We start from the raw sequence: 18474 nt of genomic DNA, 5'->3' as shown, positions 1-18474 counted from the left end.
CACACTTAGCATGATGCCAGGGCCAAAATAAAAGTCAGGATACCAAGTGTGCACACAGTTGGGCACTCAGAGCAGGGGATCAGACCTGTGAACCCTGTGGGGGACATTCCCGGCACCTTCCTCCACCCCCAATCAGCAAGTATATATTTTCCTTGCACAGGGCAGATATGTTTGCCACGTGACCATATTTCACCTGCCCGACTAGTAGTTTTATGCAAGGCTGGTAAATATATTGAGAAAAACAGCAAAGGTCTGAATTTTTTAGTCTTTGATGCATAAACTATGTCTTATTTCCTAAATGAATTAAAACAAACAGATGCAGAATTGTAATGTTAAAAATAATATAGAGGATTTTATAGAAAATCATATCCAAACTCCAGCTCCTGACACAATCTCAGACCATCCCCAGTGTGTCAGCTGAGAATGGGACCAAGCTGAGGCACAGGCAGCAGAGGAGGCAGGTCTCTGCCTGCTCTTTTTGGTGACTGCAACATGAACCAGGAAATTCCATCTCACACAGAAAAGGACAAACACACAAACACACCCACTTCACAGACAGAGAGAAACTGAAATTTACTTCCTTCATTTCTCTGGTCATGGCGGCAGCAGCTCAGCTTGGAAACCTCAAGGAAGAGGCCACTTGTTCCATCTGTTTGGAGTATTTTAAGGATCCGGTGTCCCTAGAGTGTGGACACAACTTCTGCCGCTCCTGCATCACCCAGAGCTGGGAGGGAAGAGATAGAAACTCCCCCTGTCCACAGTGCAGGGGAATATCTCCTGGGAGAAACCTCCGGCCCAACAGGCAACTGGGGAACATGGTGGACATGTTAAAAGAGCTTCATCTGCCCCCCGTGAAGCCACCAGAGGAGAATCTGTGTGAGAAACATGAAGAGAAACTGAGTCTGTTCTGTGCAGAGGATCAGAGGATGATATGCTGGGTCTGCCGAGAGTCCAAGGAGCATAAAACTCATCCAGTGAGTCCCATTGAGGAAGCTGCAGAGGAGTACAAGGTATGTGCCAAGGTGTTCCGAGTTTGTAAGTCTCCCGGTGTGTCCGATAGCGCACAAAATATGTCTGTAGATGTTTGGGGAGCACAAGGCACCTTGTGGTCCCACTGAGGAGGCTGCAGCAGAGCACAGGGTGTGTGTGTGGACGTTAAGGATTCATTCATTAATACACTCTGAGCTTCTCGGAGGATACAAGGTATGTCTGTGGGTGTTAAGGAATGTCACTCTGTGCATCCCACAGAGAAGGCTGTCTGAGAGCAGGTGTGGGTTCATGGGTCACAGGTGAAGGCAATGGTGAGTGCCACAGGATGGTACAAGGGATGTCTTTTGGTTTTCAGGGTTCACAGGTTCTGCTCTGTGGTCTTCATAGCTTCTTCCGCAGCAGCAATAAAGTTTATTCCTCAATCCTGGGGGTACAGCACTTACCTGTAGAAGGGAGGTCACCAGGATTCCTGTTGCTGATCTTTGCCTTCCTCTCCAGTGTGGTGGGGACCCCTTAAACTCAAAAGGGGGACACTGTAAATACTGTAGGTTCAACCTATACACAGGCTTTGGCTAGTTGGCACCAGGCCAAATGTCCAGTCAGATTCACACTTCTGGGGGGGACTAATGGACATGGGAGTTGGGTGGAAGTTGGTGATGACAGCTGGGTCCAGGGAACGTTTCTATTGCAGGGAAAGGCTCTGATCTGTTTAATGGTGTCTAGGAATGTTCCTTGGCTTAGGGAGGGGGTGACAATCTGGAGAAGGGTGAGGACATCCTGGACTTGATCTTATCCATTTCTTCTCCTGTTTTCGCATGGTATGTTTATTGCAAGAAATGGGGTCTTTGGTTGGCAGTCAGTTTACTCTCTATCCAATCAAGGACCCTCACTCTAGTCAGGGTAAAGGAGAATCAGTCTCAGTTAACCACCACTCACCCCCTTGGTAGCGTGGCACGAGCAGGCAGGCTTAACTTCAGAGTCTAGGTGTAAAGTATTTGTACCAACACACACAGTAACTCAGTGAAAACACTACAAAATGACACAACACAGGTTTAGAAAAATAGGTAATATTTATCTAAAAACAAAAAGACCAAAACATACACAAGTCAAGTCAAGTTATCAATTTAAAAGGAAAAAGAGTCTTAAATCCTTTAGAAAACAGTGAGAACCCGGTTAGCACTCAAAAGTACCTGGATAGCATCAAAATAAAGCTGCAAGGGCGAGCGTGCATCGAAAAAGACCGGCGATGCACCGATTACTCACCTGCAAGCAAGAACGTGCGTCGTTCCTCCTTCGGTCAGGTCAGCATGTGTTGTTTCTTTTCTCCCGCAAGAGAGCGATGCGTCGATCAGGACGGGCACCTCGGGTCTGGGCAGGCTTGAGTTGATTTTCCACGCCCAGCGATGTTGTGTTGAAATCCAGTCGTACGGTGTCAGGAAACCGCGCTGTGTGGGGGCTTGCGTCGTTTATAGCAGGCGCTGTGGGTGTTGTGCGTCATTCTTCCAGCCGCGTTGCATCGATCTCTCAGCCGCAATGCAGGTGGAGTGATGATTTTAGCCGCAAGCCCGAAGCGCATCGTTTATCAGTCGCAAGGCAGGTGGTGTGTCAAAAGTTTCCCATGCACAGCAGTCTTTGAGTGAATTTCTGTCCTTTTCCACCAGCTGCAGCTTTCAAGAGCTCAGAGACAGGTTAGGGCACCACTTGGCAGGCAGGACTCTCAGCAGAAAGCCCAAGTGCTGGCAGAGAGAAGTCTTTCTTCTCCCTGAGACTTAAACAACAGGAGGCAAGCTCAGTCCAAGCCCTTGGAGATCCTTCTCAAGCAGGAATGCACAAAGTCCACTCTTTGTCACCTTTCACAGGCAGAAACAGCAACTGCAGGATAGCCCAACAAATCACAGTCACAGACAGGGGCAGCACGTCTCCTCAGCTCTTCTCCTTGGCAGAGGTTCCTCTTGATTGCAGAAGTGATCTAATTTTCAGGGGGTTTGGGTGCCCTTCTTATACCCCTTTCTGCCTTTGAAGAAGGCCTACTTCAAAGAGAAGTCTCTGTTGTTTTCAAGATCCTGCCTTGCCCAGGCCAGCCCCAGACTCATACCAGGGGGTTGGAGGCTGCATTGTGTGAGGGCAGGCACAGCCCTTTCAGGTGTAAGTGACCACTCCTCCCCTCCCTCCTAGCACAGATGGCTCATCAGGAAATGCAGACTACACTCCAGCTCCCTTTGTGTCACTGTCAAGAGAGAGGTTGTAGGAGGCTGGCCTGGCTTATGCCAAGTCCAGTTATCCCTTATTAGTAGATTAGTAGTGTTCTAGCAGCTTAGGCTGATAGAGGTAGCTATAGCAGAGCAGCTTAGGCTGAACTAGGAGACATGCAAAGCTCCTACCATACCACTTATATCACTTAGCACTATATCATAAGAAACACTATACTCAGAGTTACTAAAGATAAAGGTACTTTATTTTAGTGACAATATGCCAAAAGTATCTCAGAGGATATACTCCCTTAGAAGGTAAGTAAAATACACAAAATATACACACAAACCAAAATCAGGTAAGTAAACTGTTAGAAAAGTAGTGCAAACAGTGTAGAACACAATAGAATGCAATAGGAGGTAATAGCCCTAGGGGCAACACAAACCATATACTCCAAAAGTGGAATGCGAACCACAAATGGACCCCAGGCCTAGTGTGGTGTTTAGAGGGTCGCTGGGAGTGTAAGAAAACACTAAGGGTGTCCAAGATACCCGAACCCAAGACCATGAAAAGTAGGAGTAAAGTTACCCTACTACCCCAGAAAGACAGTAAATTCGAGATAGGGGATTCTGCAAAGACAACAACTGACTGCAAAGCACTGAAGACAGATTTCTGGACCTGAGGACCTGCAAAGGAAGGGGACCAAGTTCAAGAGTCATGCAAGTGTCCGGGGGGCAGGAGCCCACTAAACCCCAGATGAAGGTGCAAAAGGACTGCCTCTGGGTGGAAGAAGCCAAAGATTCTGCAACAACGGAAGGTGCCAGGAACTTCAGAAGATGTCCCACGGTATGCTGGAGGATGCAGAGTTGTTTCCATGCAGAAAGATTTCAAACAAGCCTTTCTAGCTGCAAGAGTCACGGTTAAAGGTTTTGGGTGCTGCCAGGGCACAGGAAGGACCAGGAGGTTGCCCCTTGGAGGGGGAGACAGAGGGGGCGCTCAGCAACACAGAGAGCCCAGGCAGAAGCAGACAGCACCCGCAGAAGGACCTGAACAGGCATTCTGAAGATTTGAGCATGATGGTTGACTCAGAACAACAAAAGGGAGTCCCACGAAGTCGGAGTCCAACTCAGTGAGTTGCAGGACAGAGTGCTGGGGACCTGGGCTAGGCTGTGCACAAAGGAAGTCTTGCAAAAGTGCACAGAAGCCTGAGCAGCTGCAGTTCATGCAGTACACAGGATTACTTTCTGGCGTAGGGAGGCAAGGACTTACCTCCACCAAATTTGGACAGAAGGGCCACTGGACTGTCGGGGACACTTGGATCCAGCTCCTGTGTTCCAGGGACCACGCTCATCAGGATGAGAGGGGACCCAGAGGACCGGTGATGCAGAAGTTTGGTGCCTGCATTGGGAGGGGGAAGATTCCGTCGACCCACGGGAGACTTCTTCTTGGCTTCCAGTGCAGGGTGAAGGCAGACGGGCCTCAGAGCATGCAACAGCAGGAAACAGTCGAGAAAGCCGGCAGGATGAGGTGCTACAATGTTGCTGGTAGTCTTCTTGCTACTTGGTTGTGGTTTTGCAGGCGCCCTGGAGCAGTCAGGTGTCGATCCTTGGCAGAAGTCGAAGAGGGAAGTGCAGAGGAACTCTGGTGAGCTCTTGTATTCGTTATCTGGTGAGATACCCACAGGAGAGACCCTAAATAGCCCTCAGAGGAGGATTGGCTACAGAGAATGGTAAGCACCTATCAGGAGGGGTCTCTGACGTCACCTGCTGGCACTGGCCACTCAGAGATGTCCATTGTGCCCTCACACCTCTGCATCCAAGATGACAGAGGTCTGGGACACACTGGAGGAGCTCTGGGCACCTCCCCTGGGAGGTGCTGGTCAGGGGGGTGGTCACTCCCCTTTCCTTTGTCCAGTTTCGCGCCAGAACAGGGCTGGGGGGATCCCTGAACCGGTGTAGACTGGCTTATGCAGAGATGGGCACCATCTGTGCCCTTCGAAGCATTTCCAGAGGCTGGGGGAGGCTACTCCTCTCAGACCCTTAACACCTATTTCCAAAGGGAGAGGGTGTAACATCCTCTCTCAGAGGAAATCCTTTGTTCTGCCTTCCTGGGACTGGGCTGCCCAGGCCCCAGGGGGGCAGAAACCTGTCTGAGGGTTGGCAGCGGCTGCAGCTGCCAGGAAAACCCCAGAGAGTTAGTTTGGCAGTACCCGGGTTCTATGCTAGAGCCCCGGGGATGCATGGGATTGTCCCCCAATACAAGAATGGTATTGGGGGACAATTCCATGATCCTAGACATGTTACAAGGCCATGTTCGGAGTTACCATTGTGACTCTACATATAGGTATTGACCTATATGTAGTGCGCACGTGTAATGGTGTCCCCGCACTCACAAAGTCCGGGGAAATTGCCCTGGATGATGTGGGGACACCTTGGCTAGTGCCAGGGTGCCCTCACACTTAGTAACTTTGCACCTAACCTTCACTAAGTGAGGGTTTGACATATAGGTGACTTATAAGTTACTTAAGTGCAGTGTAAAATGGCTGTGAAATAACGTGGACGTGTAAAAATTGTCTGAGCTCCCTATGGGTGACAAAAGAAATGCTGCAGCCGATAGGGATCTCCTGGAACCCGAATACCCTGGGTACCTAGGTACCATATACTAGGGAATTATAAGGGTGTTCCAGTGTACCAATCAGAATTGGTAAAATTAGTCACTAGCCTGCACTGACAATTTTAAAAGCAGAGAGAGCATACACACTGAGGTTCTGGTTAGCAGAGCATTTGTGATACGGTTAGGCACCACACAGGGAACACATACAGGGCACACTTTATGAGCACTGGGGTCCTGGCTAGCAGGATCCCACTGACACAGGCAAAAACAAACATACATACAGTAAAAATGGGGGTAACATGCAAGGCAAGATGGTACTTTCCTACATTCTTAAAGTGGCATTTTCAAACACACAATCTAAAAACCAACTTCACTACAAGATGTATTTTTCAATTGTGAGTTCAGAGACCCCAAACTCCACATGCCTATCTGCTCCCAAAAGGAATCTACGCTTTAATCATATTTAAAGGCAGCCCCCATTTTAACCTATGAGAGAGATAGGCCTTTCAACACTGAAAACCAAATTTGGCGGTATTTCACTGTCAGGACATGTAAAACACATTAGTACATGTCCCGCCTGTAACATACACTGCACCCTGCCCATAGGGCCTACCTTAGAGGTGCTTTACATGTATAAAAAGGGAAGGTTTACCCACTTGCCAAGTCAAATTGGCAGTTTAAAACTGCACTCACGGACACTGCAGTAGCAGATCAGAGCACTGTTTACAGGGCTACTAATGTGGGTGGCACAACCAGTGCTGCAGGCCCACTATTAGCATTTGACGTACTGGCCCAGGGCACTTCTAGTGCACTTTACTAGGGATTTACTAGTATATCAAATATGGCAATCATGGATAAGCCAACTACAGATACATTTTACATAGGAACACTTGCATTTTAGCACTGGATAGCAGTGGTAACGTACCCAGAGTAACAAAAACATCAAAAACAGAGTCCAGCATACATCAACAACCTGGGAAACAGAGGTAAAAATTTAGGGGACACCACACCAAGGATGCCAAGTCTAACATTTATGTTCTTCAAGCTCTTAAGTCTAACAGGATGCTGAGAGCTATAACTTGGTGGATCACATTTTTGTGGAGTATAACAAAACATGAGCTCTCAATATATCCTCCACCTCCTCTCTCTGACACAGACCAAACCTCATTTTGCTTCTATGATCTCCCAAAAAATCCTTTCTAAATTCTTCCCTCATGTATCGCTTCTTTGACTCATCCCAAACCTCATTTTACGACTATGATCTTCCTAATCCATTTCTAGAGACACTTCCCTCCTCCATCTGTCCTTTTACTCATCCAAACCTCATCTTACTAAGGTGATCTCAAAAAACACTTCCTGGACTCTTCCCTCCTCTATCCCTCCATAGTCCTATTCAATCCAACTAACAGATTTGAATGTCCAACGCTCAAATTAACTCATTCCCTATATGGATCCACCACTAATATTTTTTTGGGTTCCAGAGCAGCGTTATACTCACTGAAAAGCACTTAGACACCTTTTCTGGGGTAATAAGCGCTATATAAATACAATTACAATAGTAGTGTTGTAGTTGGACTCTTGCTCTAGGCAAGTCTGCTGGTTTAGGGATGACAGCACTTTTGTATGTAGGTGACTAGGCCAACCCTACAAGTCGCAACTGTTGTCCCAACCCTCCTGGCTCACAAGCAGTACCTCACCGAAAACCCAAACAGTACAAGGTGATTTGTGGCAGCCTTTATGCATGGATCCAAGAGTGCAACATTTCAGGGAGGTTGTGGTTAAATGGAGATTACCCTTTTCTCACATGAGCAACGTGTCTCAGTCAAACACAGGCAATGAAAGAGATGCAGTGACGTTTTCAATAGGTTTTATTAACAAGACTGCAATCTACTATAAATTTCACAGGCTGCAATGATTAGGATAATGAACGATGCAAGAAACAGAATGGTAAAAACGAGAGTCATGAATACAAAGATCCTCACCATCTTGCAATAACGTAATATGAAATAGATGTGAAATAGGCCCTACTACCCTAGCATAATGTACCTAATCTCTAACCCAAAGAGAGATACTTGTGTTAAACCTAATCTGACAGTACCATGTCCATGAGAAGAGTCTCCAAACCCTTGTTATCCTGGAATGAGGTCTCTAGATCAGACTCCAGGGGGACACAAAGGCTGGGTCAGCATCAATGCGATATATAGCATAGATAGCGTTTATGGCGTCTGGTAGAAACCCCTCTGATTATCTTGTCTGTGTGAGATGTATTTATAGAGATCTTGTAGGACCCCTCACGCAGGTATTTTTCCAAACAATGGATAAGAAGGTATGCATGGGGCGGCAATTATATAAACAATTCCCTGAAAAGGTACATTATGTTACTGTCACACAAAAGTTGGATGGTACATGATGTGAATACCTGCGTATCTCATTTATCTTTGACGCTGATAGTGATGCATTTACAGAATGGCACGTGAAACTAAATCATCTTCCTGTCTATAAGCATGGCAGCCATCTTGGAAGAAATAATTAAATAAATGTGCTAAAACAGAGCAAGCTATGTAGGTTAAAAGTCACTAGGAGACGGGGGCACAGACCTGCAAGCCAGAAGGCTAAGATAAACTCCTAATTCCCATTAAAACTAAGTAGGATCCACTGCAGTAGATGTTGAACAGAGTGTTGACATCTGTGGTGGGTTGGAAGTGTTTTGGCAGGTTGTTAGTTGCTCTTGTATTTTTTCAGATGAATGCCTTTGCTAGACAGGGAGGTTATTTTCCCTTGTCTCAGTCGTCCTTGTTGCTGAAGGATGGCATATGTGATAGTGAAGGGGTCTGCAAGGTTGTCAGTGCCATCCAGCCCTCTGGTGTCTAGCAGCAGATTTTAGGAGATGCTGATAGATTGAGGTCTGGCGTGTTGCCTTTGCGTTGAGGTCTTGATGAGTTGTTTTATTTGAAGTGCATTGAGTGGTGTAAAAGGCTTTCTTCATGAATGTTATGCTGGATTTTCCAGGGAGGTTGAAGTCTCCTAGGAAGTATGTGCTAGAAGGAGCCAGACAGAATGAGGCCTGAGATTTCTTCAAAGAAATGCATGTTTGATCATGGAGGTCGAGGAGGCTGTTTTAGAAGGTGGGAAAGGAAAGTAGCAAAAAAGGCATTCAGAGGATTATGGTTTGGTAGAGCTGCTAGGAGTGCAGGGACTGGATGTTGTGTATGACCACATGTCCACCTCCTATTTTGAGTGTGTGTTATGTGTGCTGCAGACGGGTATATCCAGGATGTGTGTGGAGGAGAGTGTGAACCACGTTTCATTGATGAAGTGTGCATCTAGTTTGCATTCAATTATGATGTCACCAGTTTCTGGAGCATGTATGACTATAGAATGTGCCTTGAGCATTATTTGAAAATCCTGTTGGAGAGTTGTGTATTCTAGTGAGCGGTGTGTTGATGAGGGTGGAGGTGTGAGAGCTGTGAGTGTGCTGAATGTGTGTGACTGACCTGGGTGTGGTGAGAGAGTGTTATGAAATGTCAGGCTTTCATGCCACATAATGAAGCAAGTTTATCTGGAGCAGGAACTGCGGACATAGGTCCTTCCAGGCCAAAACAGTTTGAAACAAGGGGACGCCCTTAGCTGTAATTCTTGGGGCTGCAGTTTCAGTCTTGATTTGAGTGGGTGGTGCCTGCAATCTGGATGTGTGTGGTTGGTGTAGTTGCAATCTTGATATGTATAACTGGTACCTACAGCCTGATACTGCAGTGACACTACACACCGGAGGGTTGATAAGCTAAAGTTCCAGAGTAGCTACTCTCTAAGTATTCCCTTTTGTGGGATAAAATAGATCTCACACACTAATTAGTGGCATGTTTCATCACAGGGCTGCTACTACACTCCCTGTGTCACCATCAGCAGGGGTGGAGCTACCCATTCTACATATATTAGATTCAATAGGGTATCCCTAAGATAGTTATAATGATATATCTCTTGAAATCATTTGATCCCTATCATTGAAGTGACCAATGAACAAATACTGCTTGCTCCACCCCTGCTGACGGTGACACAGGTGTGTAGTGTATTGTGCATCGGGAGGATGGTTGATGAGTAGATACCCTCGAGAAAGCCTGGCACAAGGACCACACCGCAGAAAACATGTCTGCCCTCAAATACGCCACCCGCGAACACCACCAACTGATCCGCGCCACCAAAAGAACTTCCTTCACAGACAGACTGGACAAGAACACCCACAACAGCAAAGAACTCGTCAGCATTGTCAAAGAGCTCTCCAACCCTAACGCCAAAGCCAACGCCATCACGCCCTCACAAGACCTCTGCAACTCCCTCGCCACCTTCTTCCATCGTACGATCACCGACCTACACGACAGCTTCGGACACCAGACCCAGCCAACCACCACAGAACCTACAACCCCAGCCATCACCCTCAACGCCTGGACTCACACCAGCACGGAAGAGACCAAAGTGACCATGAACTCCATCCACTCCGGTGCCCCCTCGGACCCCTGCCCACACTTCATCTTCAACAAAGCTGACAACATCATCGCCCCGCATCTCCAGACCATCATCAACAGCTTGTTTGCTTCTGCCACCTTCCCCGAGAGCTGGAAACACGCAGAAGTCAACACCCTACTGAAAAAACCTATGGCGGACCCCAGCGACCTGAAGAACTTCCACCCCATCTCGCTCCTCCCCTTCCCTGCCAAAGTCATAGAGAAGACCGTCAACAAGCAACTTACCAACTTCCTTGAAGACAACAACCTACTCGACCCCTCTCAGTCCGGATTCCGAGCCAATCACAGCACAGAAACCGCCCTCATCTCAGTCACAGACGACATCGTAACTCTGATGGACAACGGAGAAACAGTCGCCCTCATCCTCCTCGACCTCTCAGCTGCCTTCGACACCGTCTGCCATGAACCCTAATATCCCGCCTCCGCTCCACCGGTATCCAAGGACAGGCCCTGGACTGGATCACCTCCTTCCTCTCCAACCGCTCCCAAAGAGTCTACCTCCCACAGTTCCGCTCAGACCCCACCGAGATCATCTGCGGCGTCCCACAAGAGATCATCTGCGGCGTCCCACAAGGCTCCTCACTCAGCCCGACTCTCTTCAATGTCTGCATGAGCCCCCTCGCCGACATCGTACGCAAACACAACATCAACATCACCTCCTAAGCCGACGACACTCAGCTGACACTTTCCCTCACCAAGGACCCCACCAGCGCCAAGACCAACCTGCAAGATGGAATGAAAGACGTCGCAGAATGGATGAAACTCAGCCGTCTGAAACTGAACTCAGACAAAACGGAAGTCCTCATCCTCGGAAACACCCCGTCCGCCTGGGACGACTCCTGGTGGCCCACGGCCCTTGGCACCGCACCAACCCCCTCAGACCACGCACGCAACCTCAGATTCATCCTGGACCCACTTCTCACCATGACTAAACAAGTCAACGCCGTATCATCCTCCTGCTTCCTCACCCTCTGCATGCTCCGAAAGATCTTCCGTTGGATCCCCGCTAACACCTGAAAGACTGTGACCCACGCCCTCGTCACGAGCCGCCTGGACTACGGTAACACCCTATACGCAGGAACCACCGCTAAACTCCAGAAATGTCTGCAGCGAATACAAAACGCCTCCGCCCTCCTAGTCCTCGACATACCCCGCAACAGCCACATCTCCGCCCACCTGAGACACCTGCACTGGCTTCCCGTCAACCAAAGGGTCACCTTCCGGCTCCTCACCCACGCACACAAAGCCCTCCACAACAAGGGACCCGAATACCTCAACCGTCGCCTCAGTTTCTACACTCCCACCCGTCAACTTCGTTCCGCCAACCTCGAACTCGCCGCCGTCCCTCGCATCCGCCGCACCACGGCAGGTGGGAAATCCTTCTCCTACCTGGCGGCCAAGACATGGAATTCCCTCCCCACCAACCTCAGGACCACCCAGGACCACCTCGCTTTCTGGAGGCAACTCAAGACCTGGCTCTTCGAGCAGCAGTATCCCCCTCCCCCTAGTGCCTTGAGACCCTCACGGGTGAGTAGCGCGCTTTATAAATGTTTTTGATTTGATTTTGATTTGCCTCTTTATGTGTGAATTGAGGGGCTGCAGTGATACTTTTTTTCTAAGTAAGATCCCACTCTATAGATCTACACTTATTTCTTGCACTCTCATCTCTGCAGGTAAAACTTCACGAGTGGCTGCGTCCCCTGAAGAAAGAGAAGGAATATATATCAGATTCTAAAGTCAAGCAAGAGGAACAGTATAATCACATGTGGGTGAGTACCAGCAGATAGTGCATCTCTGGGTTCATCTGTGTGTCTGTGTCAAGATACACAGAAGCCAATAAGTCAGCATGTAGATGGGACCATGATCCCCCAAAAGTAAAATATACTGACTGGAGTCGCTGCACTTGGTTATTGGCCCTGAAATCAACCCAGGCCTCATCTCAAAAGACAAAAAAAGCAAGAACTACTTTGCTGACCTGAAGATGGTGCTCACATACTTACCTAGTCTGCGTCAGTGTATGTAAGCACAGGTATGGCATCATCTGGCTGTGTGTGCATGTGTGTGGTTGCTTGCATGCATGTGCACACTTACATTTAAGTGTCTTTGGATGCATCTGAATGTGTATGCATCTCTATGTTTGTCTGTGTTTTTAGTGGGGGAGTGATTGTGTGTCAGAGCTTTCATACATGGATTTTAAGCAATCAGAGTATGCAAATGCCTTTGTGCATCTGTGAGCACATGTGTGCCTGATATATGTGTATGTATGGGTCTGGATTGCTTCGCTGTGAGTTTGTGCTTCCATAAGTGGGGACCTCTCTGTCTGTGAGTTTGCAAATTGCAAGCTCTGGTGAAATTTGGGAGTGTCCACATGTATAGGTGCATCTGTCACTCACTGTCACACACACCCTGGTCACCAGCAAGGTGAACTATGGGAACACCCTCTGCGCGGGATCACCAAAAATACACTAAAACACTACAAATCATCCAAAACTCGGCAGCCAGACTCCTCTTCAGCTTCCCACACAGACCCGCATCACACCACACCTCGGTGAAACCCACCGGCTGCTCGTACACAACTGTGCTCAATTCAAGGCACCACACAGCTTAGGCCCCACCTACCTGAACAGCCTCCTTCAGCTATCCACCTCTACACCTCCGCTCCACAGGACTCCTGCTCACACACATCCCACTCACATACAGAACCAGATCAGGAGCACAGGCGCTCTTTTACATAGCTACTAGAGCTCTGACCAGCCTCCAGCTCCACATCTGAGCCTCCTCCTCTTTTCTTGAATTACATAGCTACTAGAGCTCTGACCAGCCGCCAACTCCACACCTGAGCCTCCTCCTCTCTTCTTGAATTACATAGCTACTAGAGGTCTGACCAGCCGCCAACTCCACACCACAGCCTCCTCCTCTCTTCTTGAATTACATAGCCACTAGAGCTCTGACCAGCCTCCAACTCCACACCTGAGCCTCCTCCTCTCTTCTTGAATTACATAGATACTAGAGCTCTGACCAGCCTCCAACTCCACACCTGAGCCTCCTCCTCTCTTCTTGAATTACATAGCCACTAGAGCTCTGACCAGCCTCCAACTCCACACCACAGCCTCCTCCTCTCTTCTTGAATTACATAGCCACTAGAGCTCTGACCAGCCTCCAACTCCACACCTGAGCCTCCTCCTCTCTTCTTGAATTACATAGCCACTAGAGCTTTGACCAGCCTCCAACTCCACACCTGAGCCTCCTCCTCTCTTCTTGAATTACATAGCCACTAGAGCTCTGACCAGCCTCCAACTCCACACCAGAGCCTCCTCCTCTCTTCTTGAATTACATAGATACTAGAGCTCTGACCAGCCTCCAACTCCACACCTGAGCCTCCTCCTCTCTTCTTGAATTACATAGCCACTAGAGCTCTGACCAGCCTCCAACTCCACACCACAGCCTCCTCCTCTCTTCTTGAATTACATAGCCACTAGAGCTCTGACCAGCCTCCAACTCCACATCTGAGCCTCCTCCTCTCTTCTTGAATTACATAGCCACTAGAGCTTTGACCAGCCTCCAACTCCACACCTGAGCCTCCTCCTCTCTTCTTGAATTACATAGCCACTAGAGCTCTGACCAGCCTCCAACTCCACACCAGAGCCTCCTCCTCTCTTCTTGAATTACATAGCTACTAGAGCTCTGACCAGCCTCCAACTCCACATCAGAGCCTCCTCCTCTCTTCTTGAAGTCCTCAAGAAGCTGAAGACCTGGCTTTGTAACTAACCCACCTCCCATAGGCAGGGCTAGGTGCACACACCTGCTCAGCTCCACTGTACCCTTGCAGGTGATAGGGTGCTTTATAAATACACATAACACATTATCCACAGGAATGTGTGCATTTGTGGGTTTGCGTATGTGTGGTATGGAGATAGTAATTCCATTTGTGGCACTGTACAGGCATGTATGCATCTGTGTGTCTCTGTTAGAGTGCGCATCTGCGGATTTGCGTATGCATGGCCCGGAGATAGCTATTTGTTAGTTATTACAAGCCTGTATACATTTTTATGTGTTTTTGCAGATGCATGTGTACATCTCTGTTACTCTGTGCCTTAGTGAATTTGTAGTTGGATGGTCTGGAGTTCTCTATCCATCCATCAGATTGTGCATGCCTGGTGTAAGACCTTCCTAAACCAAGGTTTTAGCATTATAATTGGTCTTTCCTGTTTTCAGTTTCTATTTGTTGTGAATTCCAGTGTTTTTCCATTGATTTCAGGTGTTTTAAAAAAACTGTAATAAACAGTGATTATAAGTGTTTTCTCTTTGTTGCTCCAGAATCACAGGATTGGTGTTTTTCCAGTGCCCGTAACGAAATTAGATTTTATTTCCTTCCTTCCCTTGTTCATTCTTTTTGTGAACTATTCCTCCGCTCTGTTCTGCTACTAACTCCATTATTCAAACTCTTTCATTGAAATTGTTCTTTCTATTAACTTTTCATTTTTTCTTTCACCTTCCTGCCTCTCTAATTTCCCAGTACTATAATCCCTCATGCCAGCAGCCCTGTGTCTCTCTATATCAAGAATGTGCATGGATGGAGATGTTTACACCTCATGAAGATTTGATTGGAGTAAATAAAAGGTGAACGGTGGAGAGTTAAGACACCTTCTTTCTGCTCTAGTCTACTATCGAATAGCAAAGCTCTGCTGGAAGAAGAGTCAGATGCGCAGTATAGTGCGGGCGCTCGGTTATTGGAAGCCAGTTTCACTTTGTACATTTCTTGGCCCCTCCAGATGCCAAACAGCTCCTGGGCTAATTGATGCATTTTACTGTAAGATATGGGCCCATCTCTACTCTGCATAGCCACAGGGAGAAGTCTGCTAAGTACTTAGGGACAGATTTATGAAAGGTGGCGCTACATTACATGCAGTGCCACTTTTCTTGAGGCCCCTGGTGCCCCCCCCCCCACCGCCACCATGTGTGAACTGAATTTAAAATATGGCGCACCATGGCGCAGGGTAGGGGGCTATATCATCAGAATTTCTGATGCTATTGATGAACTGTTCAGGGATAGCACCAAAATCTTGGTGCTAACCCAGATCAGTACATAGGGGCCACTTGTAAACAATGGTGTACCCCCTTTTAATGCTTGCGCTGAGCAGGCGTTAAAAGTGTTGAACAAAATGGCACAAAGAAATCTCTTAGATTTCTATGCGCTATTGTTTCGGCCCCCCTATCGGGGGAATGCTGCCTTTGCATACATTGTGCCTGGCACAGCCAAAATGTAGCGCAAAGGGTTACAAAGTGGCACAATGTATGCATTGCGCCACTTTGTAAACATGGCGTGGGGAAAAGTCCACCTTAGCTCCGCCTTAGCTTAAAAACAATGACAGTAAGGCGGCGCTATAGTGGCGCTTTGCCCTCTTACATCAGGGCCTCGATGTGCATCCTGTTAGCTGTAGGGTCTGTGGTGGCACAAACTGTGCTGCTGCAGGACGAAGCAGCCGAGAGAGTAAAGAAACTTCCTGACCTGCAGTTCTCTCTACTTGTGCAGTTCACACCGTGAATGGAGCTCATTTTTCATCAATGGGCCCTGTGTGTGGGTTTTTGTTTAATTGAAGACCAGCACGAGCATCTCCAGAGACTGATTGTTAGCAGGCAGGTGGTGGGTCTTGGTGTGTTTGACAGCAGGAGGGGGTGTCTCCTGTGGGAAAGTTGTGAAGAACAGTCTCAGCTCAGGATGGGTCACCTTGCCCAGTGCCAGGCGCTGTTTCCGCATCATCAGCTCCAAGCCTCGTTCTGACACGGAGGCTGCAGGATTGAAACTTGAACTGAGTGGTCCTGATGCTGTATCATGAACACATCTACCGCGGTGTCAGCTGGTTTGCAGAAGCTGCAGCGCCCGCAGCACACACTAGGAGGCAGAGCGGTGGCTGCCTCCTCCTGCCTCGGAGCAGGCTCTATATTGCTCACAAACTACCTCAAAGCTTCCTGAGTTAATGTATGAATTAAAAGCAGCACAGTGTCTCCAGGGCCAGCCGATGGCCTTCTTTTGGGTAGATATGCAGTTTGTGGGTAATTAAAAAACCCAGGTTTGAGGGCCGATTCGCAATAGAGAGAGAGAGAGAGAGAGAGAGAGAGAGAGAGAGAGAGAGAGAGAGAGAGAGAGAGAGAGAGAGAGAGAGTGAGAGAGAGAGAGAGAGAGAGAGAGAGTGAGAGAGAGAGAGAGAGAGAGAGAGAGAGAGAGAGAGAGAGAGAGAGGAGAGAGAGAGAGAGAGAGAGAGAGAGAGAGAGAGAAAGAGAGAGAGAGAGAGTGAGAGAGAGTGAGAGAGGAGAGAGAGAGAGAGAGAGAGAGAGAGAGAGAGAGAGAGGAGAGAGAGAGAGAGGAGAGAGAGAGAGAGTGAGAGAGAGAGAGAGAGAGAGAGAGTGTGAGAGAGAGAGAGAGAGGAGTGAGAGAGAGAGAGAGAGAGAGAGAGGAGAGAGAGTGAGAGAGAGAGAGAGAGAGAGAGAGGAGAGAGAGAGGAGAGAGAGACGAGAGAGGGAGAGAGAGAGAGCAGAGAGAGAGAGAGAGAGAGAGTACCTGGTGATGTCCTCCCAAATCAAACATCAACACACATGTAGATTGCCATGTAGGAATTGTCAGTCCGTAATCCTTGGATAAATAAAAAAGAATTTTGGAGTAATCGCTTCACCCACAAATTATTGTGGCATGCTTCATCATTGGCGATTATCCACATTACTGTAGGTAAACAACCCCGTGGCGGACTCAACCGTTTCTGGGAGTTCTTAGATAAATGACAACTGGACTCTAGCAGGGATCCAGAAAAAAGTAAAAATGTCTTAGATTATAGTCAAGAAATGACGTTTGATGCTGAAGTACCCTAGATATGGATAAAAAGAGAGATTTACTGGGCATGTGAGGAGAAATAATGACTCATCCACACATTTGATAGTACCGACATGTTTCAGCATTCCTTAAAAAACGGGTTTTATGCCTTCATCTGGGCCCGGGTTTTTAACCAATTCTGCCACGACAGGAGCTGGAGCTACTTCTGGGGCCACTACCTGTGGCAACTATGGTAGGGACGACCAAGCTGACAAAAACGAGAAGTCGGTTTTGTCGCTATTTAGTTAAAGTGACGTTTCCCTCATCCAGGTTGCCTAGAAGCCATACAGGAACAAACTGAGGGTTGGGTAACTGACTGATCCTCAGAGAGAGGGAGGATAGCCTGAGTGTCGTCTGCACACAACATTATATACAATATGGAAGATCGCAGGAGGGGGCGGGAGGGGTAAATGGGGTGAGGCTAAGATTGTAACCCCATGGAGTAGCTTGAGAACAACAAGGAGGCGGTGGTGAAGACTGAGTTCTGGAAGGCCGAAAGGTACAAAGCCACTTTAGTGCGTTTCCAAGAGCGTGGTTTCCTCAGAAGGTGGACTAGGGATGGTGCAGGCTTCAGGGTGGAGAAGACCTTCAGCAACAAAGACCACGGTGCCTGCGGAACTGGAGGGGGGCTTCAGGTTTAAATGAAGTAAGAGATGGGGGTGACATGAACTGTACCCCCTTTAGGGCACATTTGTGGGAGTCCTCAGATTTAGCATCATCTCATTCCTGCCATCAATGTTAGAGCTGCTTATAATGGTATTTGCATCTCGCACTTTGAGTTCCCGTGGGGCCAATATTCGCATCTGATCCTACGGCAGATTGCTCTGCGCTCATTCTTTCAGTCTGTTGGCAGCTGGGCCCCACTTTACATACTCAGTGGTGGTACCAGCGGCTCTGGTGGCCCTGGTCGGTGTCCTCACTCCGGCCTCAGGGATGACGCAGTGCAGAGCTGTGATGGCAGACTCTCCTGGGGCACTGACTGGAGGCTGTGATGGCAGACTCTCCTGGGTCAGTGACTGAAGGCTGTGATGGCAGACTCTCCTGGGGCACTGACTGAAGGCTGTGATGGAAGACTCTCCTGGGTCAGTGACTGAAGGCTGTGATGGCAGACTCTCTCCTGGGTCAGTGACTGAGGGCTGTGATATGGCAGACTCTCCTGGGTCAGTGACTGAAGGCTGTGATGGCAGACTCTCCTGGGTCAGTGACTGAAGGCTGTGATGGCAGACTCTCCTGGGTCAGTGACTGAAGGCGGGGTCTGTGCTGCAGGCCTGTACAGTGTCCTTCGGCACTCGCGGC

The 18474-nt window shown here is 48.4% G+C and overlaps 1 protein-coding gene across 1 annotated transcript in view; it reads left to right on the top strand.

Annotated features, from left to right (window-relative positions):
• Positions 1-516: 516 nt before the first annotated feature.
• Positions 517-18474, top strand: part of LOC138301815 (E3 ubiquitin-protein ligase TRIM39-like) — a 91127-nt gene continuing 73169 nt past the window's right edge. Inside the window, exons 1-2 of the mRNA XM_069242314.1 lie at positions 517-1010; positions 11987-12082. Coding sequence (XP_069098415.1) covers positions 597-1010; positions 11987-12082 — 510 coding nt within the window. The 5' untranslated portion in view covers positions 517-596. The remainder of the gene's footprint in view (positions 1011-11986; positions 12083-18474) is intronic.

Source organism: Pleurodeles waltl, chromosome 6 (assembly GCF_031143425.1).
Source record: "Pleurodeles waltl isolate 20211129_DDA chromosome 6, aPleWal1.hap1.20221129, whole genome shotgun sequence".
Taxonomy (NCBI): Eukaryota; Metazoa; Chordata; class Amphibia; order Caudata; family Salamandridae; genus Pleurodeles; species Pleurodeles waltl.
Note: the sequence above shows the minus strand (reverse complement) of the source record. Positions and strands in the feature narration are given on the sequence as shown.